Source organism: Dacryopinax primogenitus, assembly GCF_000292625.1.
Source record: "Dacryopinax primogenitus strain DJM-731 SS1 chromosome Unknown DACRYscaffold_2, whole genome shotgun sequence".
NCBI lineage: Eukaryota > Fungi > Basidiomycota > Dacrymycetes > Dacrymycetales > Dacrymycetaceae > Dacryopinax > Dacryopinax primogenitus.
In genome coordinates, this window is record NW_024467199.1 from 1417126 (window position 1) to 1431248 (window position 14123).

The window sequence follows — 14123 nt, forward strand, 5'->3', positions numbered from 1 at the left end:
CGCCAAGGCTCCGGTCCGATGCTTTTGCGCGTGATCTCCCGGACAATTTGCATTCCGGCGCTAGGACAGCCACCAAATGCCATTTATCCACCCCGGAGCCGAGGGCCCGGAGGCCACGGAAGGGGGAGTCTGTTTCTCATGCATGAGGCAAAAAAGCTGCCGAGGGTTGGGAGGGTGATTTTGGTCGGCGCTCAAACGAGCCCGGGCAACGGAGTGAAACCCTGGCTAAAACTGTGCTTCTGCAGCCTCTCACTCTCGTAACTACTTCTTCTTCCCTAGAATTCCCTCACTTCTTTCATTTAGTGTTCCTTCTTTGACTTTTTGGCTTGAGATCTGAATGTGGGGCCACGCCGCTCTTTGCGGGGTTCGCGAAGCTCAGCCGACTGCCCCTCTCATAAAGGATTGAGTGGCCCATGTGTGTCCCTCGCAAGTCCGCCTTTCCCACAGGCCCTTGAAGCATTCGAAAGAAGCCACCTAGCTTCTTCAAGCTCGCAGATCAGTCGACTTTACCACAACACGGAGAAGATATAATACAGTGCGGCGGTCCGACCACTCCGGAGAAGTAACCTCCAGCTTATTCCGATTGTTCTCCTGGAGTCGAAGCCAAAACCCACTCTGTTGGCTCGCCTTGCCTCACGAGCGGCCGTATTTGTTCCTCATCACATGAGATTCGATCACTCCGAGACTCTGTTTCTTCAGATTTTCAAGGTAGCAACTGACCGACAAGACCATCACGTCTTTACAACAATGTCTAATATGCCTCTCAACTTCGAACGTACAACTGGCTGACCAGAATGCGCTCCTGTACCTGGTGCCTGCAGGGCCGCATTAACTCTTGGAACCCTGCAAGTACCCCTCATGCGCAGGTACGAATCCCTGCAGACAGCGGAGTCGTCAAGAAAAGACACGGAAACCCTGAGCTTCCAGAAGATCAGTCGTCGTCAAGGCACCAAGTTGAACTCTGCAGGCCGGCCCTGAAGGGTCAACGATTACCGAGATGACCATTGTCAGCCCTGACAATTCCTTCAATCGACCATCTCCGCCGTGAACCTTGGGAGTGGCCTGAGTCAGGGCGGATATATAGACCAGTGTATCCGGATTCCAAATCGAAGGACCATACTCCAAACGATTCATTCGATGCCTCTTGCTGTTTATTCATACTCCTTGGCATACGTTTGGATTCTGTGTCTCTGACCTCCGGTACCTTGTACTTTTATCACAGCCTGGTTTATGTGTATCAAACCAGTCACTCGAATCAACGCGGCACAAACCAATATTTCCTGGCTGCTCCTAGCTGCGTCGCGTTCCTCTCGAATTGCACAGGTCGCATTTGTCATCCCCTTCGCGATCGCGACCCATGGGCTAGAGTTAAAGTGGAGACGCAAACGTTGTGCTCAGGATTGGCATCTCACAGAATCTGCATTCACCGTGCACGGAGATGGACTAATTCGGATCATTTTGGAGGCGCGTGATAGGACACCTCCTTCGGCGCATCAACAAGCCTCTTTCCAGCCATCAACTTGCGTCATCAAGACTATATATAACTGGCTGGCGTAAAGCCACATTATCCTTGTTCCTCTCTTGTACATCTCTGTCGTTCATCGCCGCACACAATGTCCGTCCCCTTCGAAGTGCCGGCTGTATTTCTGGATCCAGACGCAGATCTCACGCTCAAATCATCGGACGGAGTGATCTTCAAAATATTCAAGGGCATCCTCGTTTTCGGCTCGCAATTCTTTCGAGACATGTTCAAACACGCGCATCCCGGTCATGGAAATGACGACGAACCCGTGAAATGGGACGAACCCGCCGACCTCATCGTGCTCTTGCTCTACCAGCTGTATCCTATGCCGAAGCCTACTCTCATCGATCTGGACCAGGTTTCGCGGGTCCTTATCGTGGCCGAGAAGTGGGGAATGGCGAGTGCCACGGAGTGTGTGAAAGTTGAGCTCCTCAACTTTCTCGATCAGCGACCCATCCAGGTGATAAAGTTGGCATCGCGGCTAGAGCTCAAAGACATCCACGAGAAGGCTATTCATGAATTCGTCAAACAACATGATCCGATGGACAAGCGATTTCGTGCAGACCTCGAGGACATTGATGTCACAGAACTAGCCCGGTGGTACGATCTACGCCAGAGCTGCATCCAAGAGTTCAAAGGGGCAATGTCCGCCAATCTGTTCTGCAACAGTCCTAGCGTATCTTCGCTTATGAAAGACATAACAAGACACCTGGAAGGGGCGTTATCATCGAGTCTTATCGTCAATGTCTTTGGAACACAGTACATGGACATGGTTTGGAACTCCGGCTCCAAATATTGCGACTGCTGGCATTGTAGCCAGAAAACTATTGGGGAACGTCTCACAAAATTCAAACGCGAGGTCGATGGCATTTAAGGACAATTCAAATGTCAGCAAAGTTTGGCAATGAGAATCTGGTTTGTAGAAAGCCAAGAATGATCAGGAGGAAGCACATTTAATGGCCCACAGTACATATCTCTCTACGGAAAACCACATCGAGAGTTGACATGCCAAGTAGACGCCGCTTCATGCCTCTCAAGCATCATTTGCAAAACCCGTGTGAGTTGGAGTTCTTCAGTGCTTTCATCTAATGAAGTTTCTAGTCTGCCTTCTTGCTTGCTGTGAAAGTTCCACAGTCGAATTGTACGGTCATGCGTATCCAGTGCAAGCGAAGTATCAGAGATAAGGGCTGACCGGACTTGTTAATTGTCTGTTGGAAGTCAGAATGGGATATTCCGGGCTGTCGAGCTTCGGATCCACCTGCATCAATCCGGGGATGGCGTCGGATTTCCCGCCCATCACAGTTAATGCTTTGGAAAGTCGCATCATCCCCGACTTGTTCGCTAGCTTCAATGGAGATTTTAGTTCTCTACGCAGACATATTCATACTCACAATATATTGACCGGGGCACGTGCAGTCCATGAGGCAGTCGACCAGATGCACAAATACCTGGCACTGCAGTCAAGATCGTCTTTGCCCTTGCCTCCCTCCTGCCCGTGTGTCACTTGATCTCAGTCACTTGATCCCAATTATTCAAGACCAGAGTGAGAGAGCTATACACCGTCAATGTGCGCACGGCGATCTGATTTGGCTCTACGATAGTGTCTGCCCAAGACAAAGCTATCTCCACAGAAATAGACGCCGAAGTGCAATCTGAACAGTTTGCAGTTCCCCCTGTATTCCTTGACGAGGATGCCGACATGTGGATCATATCAAACGATGGGCATCTGTTCCGAGTATACAAGGCCGTCCTGATTCTCGCATCGGAATTTTGGAAGAACATGTTCCTTACTGCCCCAGCATCATTGGCTGGAACTTTACCAGAGCATGCCATTTACTGGGACGAGCGTGCTACAATCATCAAAGGACTTCTCTATCATATCTATCCGATTCAAAGGCCCGAACATACTGCAGTGGAGGAAGTCATTGATCTTGTTTTCGCTGCCGATAAATGGCTTATGGATGGCTTGCTTGGGCAGCTAACTTCTCTGTTGCTCAAACCTCAATTTCTCGATGCACGGCCAATGGCAATTTACGTAGCAGCCTGCCAATTGAGCAGTCTGAAAACACTGAAGCGAGCTGCAGGTCGCCGACTCGTGGAGCTGTATGATCCTTTCCATGCGTGTCTGCATGCTGACATTGGTGTGCTGTCAGCTCAAGACTTCCTGAAACTCTACGATTTACGCTCGAAAAGAATAGCCTATGTGCTACAGCAATTCGATCAGACTTTCCACTGTGATTGGTGTCCTTCTTCAGGTGCACGCATCTCCTACCCAGATTGGCGAGATATCGTACGAGAGGCACTGTCTCGAACACCGTCGATCTCTTGTGTGGACTCTCCCGTCCGAACTCCCCGTTTATTTCCGATGAAGGACCATTCATGCCTATCGGTCAACTGCCTATCAAAACCAAGTGCTGCTATTCGAATGGAGAAAATGAAAACTGTTCTGTCGGATGTGACTCGCTTCATTGGCGATGGTATGGTCATTGTTTCACCATTGTCAATACATTAACCTCTGGCAGAGGACTACCTTTGATCAAGCAGGATTCTGAGATTTGCATCATTCATCGAGATGTCTTTTTACAAGGCCTGATGAGCTGGATGTTTGGATTTCCGAGAGGAGCATGGTAAATGGTTGGCTGAGAGAAATGATGCCGATGAATGCGTGTGCTTCCAACCCAGTCCGATCATGTAGCTGTTCTGATGGAGTAGTGAAGCGGTCCATTCAGTCTTTCTCTACGTACTTTGTGTAGATGAAACACACGTCCTTCTCTTCGTTTGTCCGATGCGACTGAGCAATGGATACTTCTCAATATGGTTGGACGAATTACATTTGTGGAAATGCAGTCCTTCGACACCAGTATATTCTCAGACATGGAATTGACTCGTACACCACATACACGCGTGAACCAGTCTTGAATCCTACTGGAGGAAGCGATCGATCCAGCCCGAAATGCCCCAAGCACTTTGTTCCTTCGCCCAACCTGGAGGCGACGTTTAATAAGAGCGGTTGGGTGAGCTAGATCATGGATCACGTACGCTGATTTTCGTCCTTCGGGTCACCACGGATCGCAAAGCCATGTGTGACTCCTGAGAAGAGCTGGAAGTGATAGTTCAGCTTGTTCGCTTGAACGATCGCCTCTGGAGAACATGATGTAAGGGCGAGCGGAGAAGGCGGCAACGAATGTACCGTACCAGCTTTGTGACGCAACTCTGCCGGGAATGTGCCATCTGTCTCGGCGCACGAGAAGAAAGCCGCACCCTGCTTCATCTCCTCGAAGTCCTTCTCCTTGATGAAGGCCGGATGAACAAAGGCACCCGCGATAGCGTCACCCTTGGTGAGCGATTTCATGACGTGCTGGCCGCCGAAGCAATATCCAACACAGCCGACTTTCTTAGTGCCGTACTTCTCCTTTATCGCTGCCGTGAAATTCACCACAATAGACTGCGAGGATGGTACGTGAGCATCGATCCACTTCTTGCGGTCGAAATCGGGATTCTTGCTTAGCTCTTCGAGCTGATCACCCTGGAAGTAATCAGGAGCGACGACGAGATATCCTGCACGTACACGTGAGCACACTTTGATTCGCATTAACAACATTTTTCCTACCTCGCAGGGCAAAGAAGTCAATGAGAAGCTGATTGTTCAAGTACCACGGTCCATACACATCACAGAAGAACATAACGATCTTGTCCGTCTTCTTGTCGGGTGGGTAGCCAACGTAACACTTGATGCCACCGATCTCCTCCGTCACACCAGTAGGAGTTCCCTCATGCTTGACGGCTTGGAAGCAATGATCCCCTGATGGTTTAGCAAGATAGGCCATAGTGAGAGCTCGAGACAATGAGGTTTGGGACAAGCAGATAAGCTGGGATCGTTCGCTGAGCTAGCGCGGTGCTCCTCATCCATATTTATACTTCTCAGGTGATGACCATCACTTCGATGGAAAAGCACGACATGTGGGGTGTACCTTCGTGAGAATTTCAATTGAATAGATGACGGCCCTCCACTCCATCACAGGATGTCCCTGATAATGATGAACGTCACTCCGCCCAGACAACTGAACGTTCATAAGTCGAAGAGGCAGCTCCAGCGTCTAACCCACGTAGATAGAAGTGGGCGGCAGATTTCCGAACACAGATAGCATTGTGCAGTAGTTGAAGAGATATGGTGATCATTCTGAACACAGTCAAAGTCAAGTCGGGTCCTTCTGACAGCGCCACACCTCCTGCTCATCGTCCCTGTCCACCGTGACTTTCACCGCCTTTTCCAGTCAGGTTATGCTATTCATTATATAAGACTTTACTTCACTTCACTTGCTAGCGAAACAAGGAAGGAACGATGAATGGACGACCTTCTGGCTCGAATACCAGCAGTCTGCAGAACTGGCTGCGCAGCGAGCTTGTAGACTATTCGAACCGGGATCTTGCATTTGCTCATATTGAGACGGCACTCAATGCGTACCACCTGTTGAAACCGAAGAGAGAATCGTTCAGTGAGTATACACAATGAATACGATCGTGAATTTAGAGTTCAGATTTTGCTCTGGCAGTTTATGACGATGGCCGTTCCCACCATCTCCTATCGCTTGCTGGTCTACTGCAAATATCATACCGAGGCGCATCGTACAATATACCAATAGCGGTCTGGATACCCTTCGATTATCCGAACGAGCCACCAATGGCGTTTGTAGTACCAACGAAGGATATGGTAGTGAAAGCTGGGAAAGACTTAGATCCAAGTGGGAAATGGTCGGGTGAATACCTCAAGAGTTGGGGGAGAAAGGGCGAGGTGCGCTTCATATTGCCTTTGATGACATCCGCTGATCTATTACAGACGTGTAACTTACGCACATTACTCGAAGCCATGACCGATGTCTTCAGCCGTGAACCGCCTCTATACCGGAAGACGAAGGAGGAACGAACATCCCAAGGGCCAACACCCTCGGTGCCGTCTGCTGCTCCAGCACGACCGATGTCAGGTGCCTCCTACACAGGAGGACCAGGAGACAGACCCCCGATGCCGCCTCCCCGGCCTCCGCCACCGGGTAGTGTGGATGCCAGGGCTGGTAGCCCAGGCTGGGCATCCCCTGTACGTCCGTTACAACCTGTTCTGTGCGTTAACCCTGATCTTTCGAATAGTTGCGTAGCCGGCCACCACCACCTCTTCCACCGCCTAACGGAACACATATCCATCCCCCATCTGGACGGCCACTCTCTGTGGGTTCACCCCCCGTTCCCCCGCACCCCCCACACCAGCCGCACCCCTACGCACATGTCGCGCGCACCTCTCTCCGTCCGCAAGGGACACCTCCAACACCATATTCTCCTAGACCCGTCAGTGGTCAGCCCGGCTCGCCGCCTCAGGTGCCACCGCATCCGGGGCAAGCACCGACGTTCGTGCAGCCACAGCAGGGACCGCCGCCGCCTTTCTCTCCTGGACATGCCCCAGTTTCCCAACCTTTTTCACCTGCTCAACCACAGCCCCAGCCTCAGCCTACACCTTACACCGGTCAGCAACAACCACCTCTGCCTGCTGCTCCCTATCCCCCACAGCGGACACAGCAGACGCCTGTACCTTACTCTTCTCAGCCTACACAGTATTCGGTTGGGCAGCCCATTCATTTGCCACCAGGTCAACCGGGTCAACCACCCCAGACACAACCGAACCAACCACCCCAGCTGCCGCCGCAGCCTGCACACGTTCGGTCTGCGTCTTGGGCACCCTCTAGTGCATCAATACCTCAGCAACCGCAACCCACTTACGCACCACCACCAGCAATTCCTATGCCGCCTCGGCAGCCATCGGTCTATCCCTCGCTCCCCGCGTCTGTCGCCGCGGTGCAGCAACCCCAGCCCCGCCCGCGGATTCCTCAACCTGACTTTCTCTCTTCGGACGACCCTGACCCATCCCCGCGCTCCGCGTCCCCACCACCACCACCTCTTCCACCGAACCCCCATCTGGTCCAGCTTCATGTCACTCTCCTCCCTCTTGTGCAGCAGAGGCTACAGCAACACCTCGCCGCCGCGTCTGCAGAGATGGATCGGCTGCAAAAGTTGCGGAGCGAGCTAGAGCAAGGGCCAGCAAGGATACAGGATGAGATGGCGCGTTTGGCCGCGGTGCGGGACGTGTGCTTGGGAGTGGTGGCGAGGTTGGAGGGCGTCGTCAGGGAGGCAGAAGGACGGTTGGCGGATGTGAAGGCGAGGGGCGAGCCAGGAGTGGACGAGATTGTGTGTGCAGACACAATTGTTGGGAATCAGTAAGTCATTTATCTGGAGCAATTGTTGTACATTGACTCATGTGCTTCACAAGGCTTATCGATCTGGTCGCAGAGGACAATGCGATCGAGGATACAATCTACCACCTGCATCGGGCGCTCAACTCGGGACGGATCGATTTGGACAAATTTATCAAGGTGCGTTTGAGTTTTGTGACCTTCATGAAATACGCCTTATGCTGGTTTTCAGACCACCCGTGCACTGGCCGAAGAACAGTTTATGAAGCGCGCTTTGGTGGAGAAGATTCTGAATGGGTTGCCGATGGGCTTGTGGAGTGCTTAGTGCGCAGTCAGTGTTGGAGCTTGTAGCGGTTGTGACGATTATCGATGGAAGATATGAACACAATTTGAAGAGGAGAATTCATAGACAGACGTTCTGGTCCTCAACGCTTTCCCTAAACGTTGAAAGTGCAGCTGAAAAAGGTAGATTACTTTCTAGGGTTTCCCCGCAAATATGACGTAACCCGATGTCCTGACAACGCCACTGAAGTTGTCTCCTAGACACCACAATTATAATAATTTCTCTTTCATCCTAACCACCATCTCCTCGACCTCTTGTTCAACCTTACAGGATGTCACCTCGCGCCGAAAAACGCTCAGCGCCCGCATCCTCGGACAGGCAGACGCGCTCGTCCAAGGTCGCGAAAACCGACTCGAAAGACGTTGCCACCGCGCAGAGCAATAACAAATCCAAGAAGGGGAAGAAGGTCCGTGTGTTTTGTTGATTTATTGTAAATCTGAAGCACATACAACATCTTTCCAGCCGATGCCATCGAGTGCATTCAAATCAGCAGCCTTGCCCCTACATATCCATATCACCCACACACCTCCAACAATCGATGTTCCATCCTCCGCTGAGCCTTCGGCCCAAGATGTAGGACACATCGCGAGCATCACAATGCTCCCCTGCGATTTTGGAACCGGAAGCTATGGATGGAAAGGACAGAAGCGGACGGTCGTGCAATTAATGGGCGGCGAAGGAGATGGGAAGGAGAAAGTGCAGGTTATGTTTTCCATCAATGCTGTTGTGGTCGGCAGCAAGGATGCTGAGGTACGCCAACTCTTATATCTCCACACGAATGAAAACTAACAGCTAAATATAGGCCGATATTATTGACGAGCCACCTGCAGAGGTGGAAGAGGCTGAAGCCGATGTGGAGAAGGACGACGCAGCGGACGCGAAGGCGGAAAAAGCCGTCAAAGATGCGGCGGCAGCGGTGTGATGCCTCCACGTTTCCCCACTGATATCTCTGGTTATCAGTGCGATCGATTTATGAAATTACGATCTATATCCGTCCCCTTTCTAGATGTATGACTCTACTTGCCAGCACATACCTGCCAAACAAGACTGACTCCCCCTCCCCTGCACGCTCATGACCCGTTGCTCCGATGCTTTAATGTCTCCTGGGTATCCAGTCTGGTTGCAATGTTCCGTTCCTACCGGCCTTCAACGTGTTCAGACTGGCAACAACCAGATTTCTGCTTCGCTTCGTTCCTCATCTTCCGTTCCTCATCTTCCATTGCTCCCGCATTTGGGTTTATCCAGTGGAGGCAAGTACAGCTATGAGCTGACCTTGTGCCCTCTTTTATGCCTCGAGGATGGACTATCCAGCCTGAACCGGACGAACCAGCTGGAATGTCACGTCACCGACTACCATGTGCCTTTCGGAGCAACGATCTTCTGCCGCGCTGGTGGCCTGAACCTGCGCATTCGGACCATCTGGTTCTACCTCATGCTGTTAATGGCTTATAAACGGCGCAGTTGGGCTACGTGTAGTCTTTTATCAGACATCGTCGTTTGTTCCCACTATGGCGTACAGGATCTTGGTTGGGGGGTATAGCACCCTGCTCACCACTCTGCTCTTCAACCCGTATGTCAGCCCTCCGACGTTGGAGATCTTGAACCAGTCTCCAAGCGGGATAAACGCTTCCTGGCTCGCACCACATCCCACGAACTGCTCCATTGTCTTCGGATCCCAAGAAATCGATGCTGGCGGGGTAGCCAGCTTCCTCATCCAGCCGGATGGGTCAGCCAGGATCGTCAGCAACGTCAGCACGTACGGCAGCGCTCCGGCGTACGTTGGCGTGCTCAGCAATCTACGCGATGTCGTAGCGATGAACGTATGTCGTCTATCCTTTCCTGTCCGCACCTGACATGGATGGATTAGTATAACTCTGGCAACGGCGCCGTCATCCCGCTCGAACTGGACGGTGTCACGCTCACTTCCCCGCCTCCGCAGGGGTTGGTGGCCTTCAACGGCTCCGGGCCCAACCTTGCCCGGCAAACGAGTGCCCACCCGCACATGGTCTTTCAGAACGGCGCCACGAACAGCCAAGAGCTGCTCGTTCCTGATCTCGTGAGTCTCTCCTCCGGCCCCCCTTACCCCCTCGCTCACCTCTTTGCAAGGGCTCAGATAAGGTCTGGCGGCTGACGAGCACTGCTCCCAACACGTATAACATCGCGGGCTACATCCAGCAGCCACTCGGTTCCGGACCGCGGCACGGTGTCCTCTACACCCCTCCTCTGCCCGACGATGACTTCGAGTCTCCCACCACCTACCTGTACATGGTCCACGAGCTCGCGAACACCGTCACACAGCAGACGATCCCTTCCCTCTCATCTGGTATCCAACCCGAGCTGGTGGCGATGGTGCCTACCATCCCGGAGGGAGGGGACAACACTACGATCGCTACTGCGGAGATCCTGTTAAGCCCAATCAACGCGTTGTATGACGAGCAGTACCTGTATGTCAGCAATAGGTGGGATCCGGACCCCGCGGGAGACACAGTGGCTATCATGACTCCCGACCCGCTGACGGTGATCGCTCAGGTACGCTCTTTCCTATGACTTATGCCTGATCTGAGGTGCGTAACAGGTGCGCACGGGGTTGTACGGGATCCGCGGGATGATGCTCGGCGGGGACCAGGATCAGTACGTGATCGTCGGCGGACAAGGTAGTGGGGGAGTAGCGGTATACGAGCGCGTGAACGGAGGTGCCAACCTCACGCTTATGGCAAGGCTCAACTCGTCGCTCGTAGAGGCGCCGACGACGTTCGTCTGGCTTGACTAGCTTGCGTGACTTGGCAGAGGTGGTAAATAGACTTGGTTCATATTCTTGAGTAACGCGCTCGTGGGTATTGTAATACAGACCTCTACCCACACAAGGACTTCTATTCCATAAAACAGAACATCTATTCCTCTCGCACTTCATCTCCTACTCCCTCATCTCAGCAGACGTACGGCTCCCGTCCTGCGGGTCAGGCACCTTAGCCGTCTTCTCTTCTATCCGAACGAGCCAGGCCTTCTCATCCCCCTCCTCATGGCTTTCAAACACGTACAACCGTCCCTCCGCATTATCCCAATGCGCCTACCCCACCAAATCAGCATTACCCCCGAAAGAATGGAGAGACGCCTACCTGAGGCTCCTCATCCGCCCCCGAAGCTAGATAATACCTCAAAAAGTCCCCGTGGGAAACGACGACCGCGTTTTCCCCCGGCTGCTCTCTGAGCCACCGGCGAACGACTCGGGCTCGCGCTTGGAGCGCTTGTTCTTCCGGAGCCCAGGGGCCGCGCTTGGTGTTCCAGTCCGAGGGGAGGGAGGTGAAGTCGAGTTCTGGGAAGAGCTCGGAGAGCCGGGAAGCGCTCGAACCGGTGTCGCAGGGCAGGTCGTTTATTTCTATAGTGTGTCATGCTGTCAGCTTGAGCGTAATAAGGAGGAATGAGACGCACCCTGTAATTCGGGCATGAACACAGGCTTGACCCACTCCGGGAAACCAAGGAGCATCGTCTCCACCGTTCTCCTCAACGGGGAGCAGACAAGCAGCGGTTGGGGGCTAGTGGCACCGCTGAACTGTTCCTTGAAGGCGGCGAATATGTCACTTGATTGGGCACGACCGAGCGGGGTGAGGGTTGGGTCGGGGATACCCCAGTTTGACGTGGCGTTGTGTTCTGCTTGAGCCTGGTGTTGTTAGTGAGAAACGAGGAGATGAGGGAAGTGCGTACATGACGGTATAAGTATACGTTCTTGACCATGTTGATACTGTAGTAAAAGTGTACAATTCTACAATAGTAGAATAATAGAATATAGAAAGAGTCTAAGGTGTTTGTTGGTTGCTGTGACTCGGTTGTCGGGATAATTATATTCGTAGCACTGGAGCGGCTGTGTGGACCATTACACGTTCATTGACCAACTCCTTTCCCGGCGCTCCTTTCCATCAACCAATCATCATTCAACAATGTTCAAGAAGTATGGACAACATCAATTAGATACATATCTACAATTTAACATGATACAGATTCACAAAAGAAGACATTTCCTCCCAAACATCTATCAAGTCCTCAGCTCAACGGGCCATCCGCGCTTCTCTGCTCAAACAATGTCCGCTCCTCTCCCAGCCCTCAGAGGAGCCCGACACCCCATTGCTCGAGTATATCTGGCCAAAGAAGGAGAACATCACCCTGGTGAAATGTAGAGACCACCTGAGCATCTATGCGCTGCATGGCGAGCCGCTGTGGTTCCAGCATTTTGACGGGCCGCTGTTTCCTACACTGAGGTTGGTGCATAAGTGTCAGTTCTGTTCATTGTCCTCTCCTGTTGCATTGGTGATGGAACGTGCTGACGGGTTTATGCTTGATACAGATCCCAACCTCCTCCCGCATGTAGGCATAGATCGCGGGGCTATCAAGTTCCTCCTCTCGGGCGCATCGATGATGTGCCCTGGCCTCACCTCCCCAGGCGGTTTCCTCCCCCTTGCCGAAAGCCTAATCCCCGAAGGCACGGTAGTAGCCATCATGGCAGAAGGGAAAGAGCATGCGGCTGGTGTGGGGATCATGAAGCTAGATTCGGAGGAGGTCAAGAAGGTCAATAAGGGTGTTGCGGTGGAGAGCGTGACATATTTGGGAGACGACCTTTGGGGGATGAAGACCATTTGAGTGCGTCGAATGACGAGAGGTGATGATGAGGTGGATATGGTGGTTGGAAATCAATGTATTCTAGCGGTCCCAAGTTTACTGTCAACTGATGATTTGCAGCTTTCATGCTTTACAACAGCTTGGTACACACGAATCGTCTCTTCTGGAGACTAATCAAAGGATAAACAAACAGATTACAAGCCTGGAATCGTACATCCAACATGAACACCCTCGTCCATATGTGCGAAGCTCACGCCGTCAACCCTGCCAACCTCCATATCTCATTCACGTTCTGCACCTTTGACTTTGCCGGATCATAGTCATACGAGTGGAGCGTTCTGTCCTTGTCCGAGCCTGGAGACGCGTCAGAAAGAGTGCAGGGTGCATAACGAAGGCGTACGGATTAGGAGCCTCCCTTCGACACCAGGGACGAACTCGAACCCGAGGTCGTGCATCACCTTGAGCCTCATTCTACGCACAAAATCAGCATTCCATCCCTCATCTCCTATCCCCCCAGAACAAAAGAAAGCAGACATACGCATAAGAGTCCACCTCCCACTCCCCCTCAGGATCCCAAGCTTCCAACCGAACCAGCTCTTCCCTCAGCCGCCCCACCTCGGCCTCTTTCTGCGCCACGCTGCCTTCCTCGTCATTTATACTTTTCGCGAGCTGGAACTTGGTCGCGTCGGCTTGGATTAGGGACTCGGAGTGGGCGGCTTGGGAGGGGACCGTAGAGGGGCGGGTGGCGGCTGCGCGAGACGATTCTAGCTGCCTGGATAGTGCTACCCAACGATGTCAATATTGGATTAGGTATCAATCTAAAAATAAATAGGCGTACCACGAAGAGCAGCACGGCTGTCCTCTGCCTCCCGCTCTCTTGCTGTTTGGCGCGCTTTCATCCGTTCTGTCGCGTTCTTGACCGTCCTCAGGTCAGCATGATAGTCCACCAGTGAGATAACTTGGGATATCACATCGCTGAACGCTGTCAGTCCATATCAACAAGCATATAATAAGATGTATGCGTACATATGTTCTTGTACAGTGGCAGAAGGGGCCATCGTCGTTGTCGTCGCTGTTCAAGCAAAGTGCTCAACAATGAGGGACGCGCTCAGTATAAGACACGTGACCATTCAAGCACGTGAATATCAATGCCGAGAGCGGCCGCGTCACAGACAATCATTTCTACGACTGACCACTTGATATTCTCAGAGGTAAACACCCTGTCACTGTCGACCATGTCTACGTGCCCACCAGGACCATCACATACCACTCAAAGTGCTCTCGAGTTGGTGAGTCATTCCTGCCATCTGCCAGCGAGCGTCTATCTGACATACATAGGGGCACGAATATGCTGCTCGAGCGGAACGATTTGAGCTGGACGGAGAGGTCGGGAAGGCTCTGGAGATGGCGA

The 14123-nt window shown here is 52.4% G+C and overlaps 8 protein-coding genes across 8 annotated transcripts; 5 read left to right on the plus strand and 3 right to left on the minus strand.

The window, feature by feature from the left end:
- Positions 1–1613: 1613 nt before the first annotated feature.
- On the plus strand, positions 1614–2396 carry DACRYDRAFT_104166 (uncharacterized protein; the record flags this gene model as incomplete). Its single annotated transcript, XM_040767885.1, has 1 exon — positions 1614–2396. One exon carries the CDS (start codon positions 1614–1616, stop codon positions 2394–2396), a length of 783 nt encoding a protein of 260 aa, XP_040632575.1.
- A 2048-nt stretch (positions 2397–4444) lies between these two features.
- DACRYDRAFT_46379 (alpha/beta-hydrolase) lies at positions 4445–5349 on the minus strand (the record flags this gene model as incomplete). The annotated part of the gene is made up of 4 exons (XM_040774699.1): positions 4445–4506; positions 4562–4663; positions 4718–5080; positions 5133–5349. 4 exons carry the CDS (start codon positions 5347–5349, stop codon positions 4445–4447), a joined length of 744 nt encoding a protein of 247 aa, XP_040632576.1.
- Positions 5350–5864: 515 nt separating this feature from the next.
- DACRYDRAFT_113739 (UEV-domain-containing protein) lies at positions 5865–8102 on the plus strand (the record flags this gene model as incomplete). The annotated part of the gene is made up of 6 exons (XM_040769690.1): positions 5865–6018; positions 6076–6314; positions 6360–6614; positions 6665–7782; positions 7836–7938; positions 7991–8102. The coding sequence occupies 6 exons, from the start codon at positions 5865–5867 to the stop codon at positions 8081–8083; spliced, it is 1962 nt and encodes a 653-aa protein (XP_040632577.1). The 3' UTR covers positions 8084–8102.
- A 270-nt stretch (positions 8103–8372) lies between these two features.
- Positions 8373–9158, plus strand: DACRYDRAFT_75009 (uncharacterized protein; the record flags this gene model as incomplete). Its single annotated transcript, XM_040776101.1, has 3 exons — positions 8373–8513; positions 8564–8851; positions 8904–9158. 3 exons carry the CDS (start codon positions 8373–8375, stop codon positions 9021–9023), a joined length of 549 nt encoding a protein of 182 aa, XP_040632578.1. The 3' UTR covers positions 9024–9158.
- A 451-nt stretch (positions 9159–9609) lies between these two features.
- On the plus strand, positions 9610–10898 carry DACRYDRAFT_62293 (isomerase YbhE; the record flags this gene model as incomplete). The annotated part of the gene is made up of 4 exons (XM_040775694.1): positions 9610–9921; positions 9969–10157; positions 10208–10630; positions 10677–10898. 4 exons carry the CDS (start codon positions 9610–9612, stop codon positions 10869–10871), a joined length of 1119 nt encoding a protein of 372 aa, XP_040632579.1. The 3' UTR covers positions 10872–10898.
- A 5-nt stretch (positions 10899–10903) lies between these two features.
- DACRYDRAFT_113742 (phosphoglycerate mutase-like protein) lies at positions 10904–11833 on the minus strand (the record flags this gene model as incomplete). The annotated part of the gene is made up of 4 exons (XM_040769691.1): positions 10904–11168; positions 11218–11477; positions 11531–11759; positions 11804–11833. 4 exons carry the CDS (start codon positions 11831–11833, stop codon positions 11016–11018), a joined length of 672 nt encoding a protein of 223 aa, XP_040632580.1. The 3' UTR covers positions 10904–11015.
- A 186-nt stretch (positions 11834–12019) lies between these two features.
- On the plus strand, positions 12020–12793 carry DACRYDRAFT_20096 (uncharacterized protein). Its single transcript, XM_040771792.1, has 3 exons — positions 12020–12047; positions 12097–12368; positions 12441–12793. Exons 1-3 carry the CDS (start codon positions 12037–12039, stop codon positions 12731–12733), a joined length of 576 nt encoding a protein of 191 aa, XP_040632581.1. The 5' UTR covers positions 12020–12036; the 3' UTR covers positions 12734–12793.
- A 45-nt stretch (positions 12794–12838) lies between these two features.
- On the minus strand, positions 12839–13770 carry DACRYDRAFT_113744 (uncharacterized protein; the record flags this gene model as incomplete). The annotated part of the gene is made up of 5 exons (XM_040769692.1): positions 12839–13066; positions 13113–13183; positions 13251–13494; positions 13551–13687; positions 13739–13770. 5 exons carry the CDS (start codon positions 13768–13770, stop codon positions 12963–12965), a joined length of 588 nt encoding a protein of 195 aa, XP_040632582.1. The 3' UTR covers positions 12839–12962.
- Positions 13771–14123: the final 353 nt, after the last annotated feature.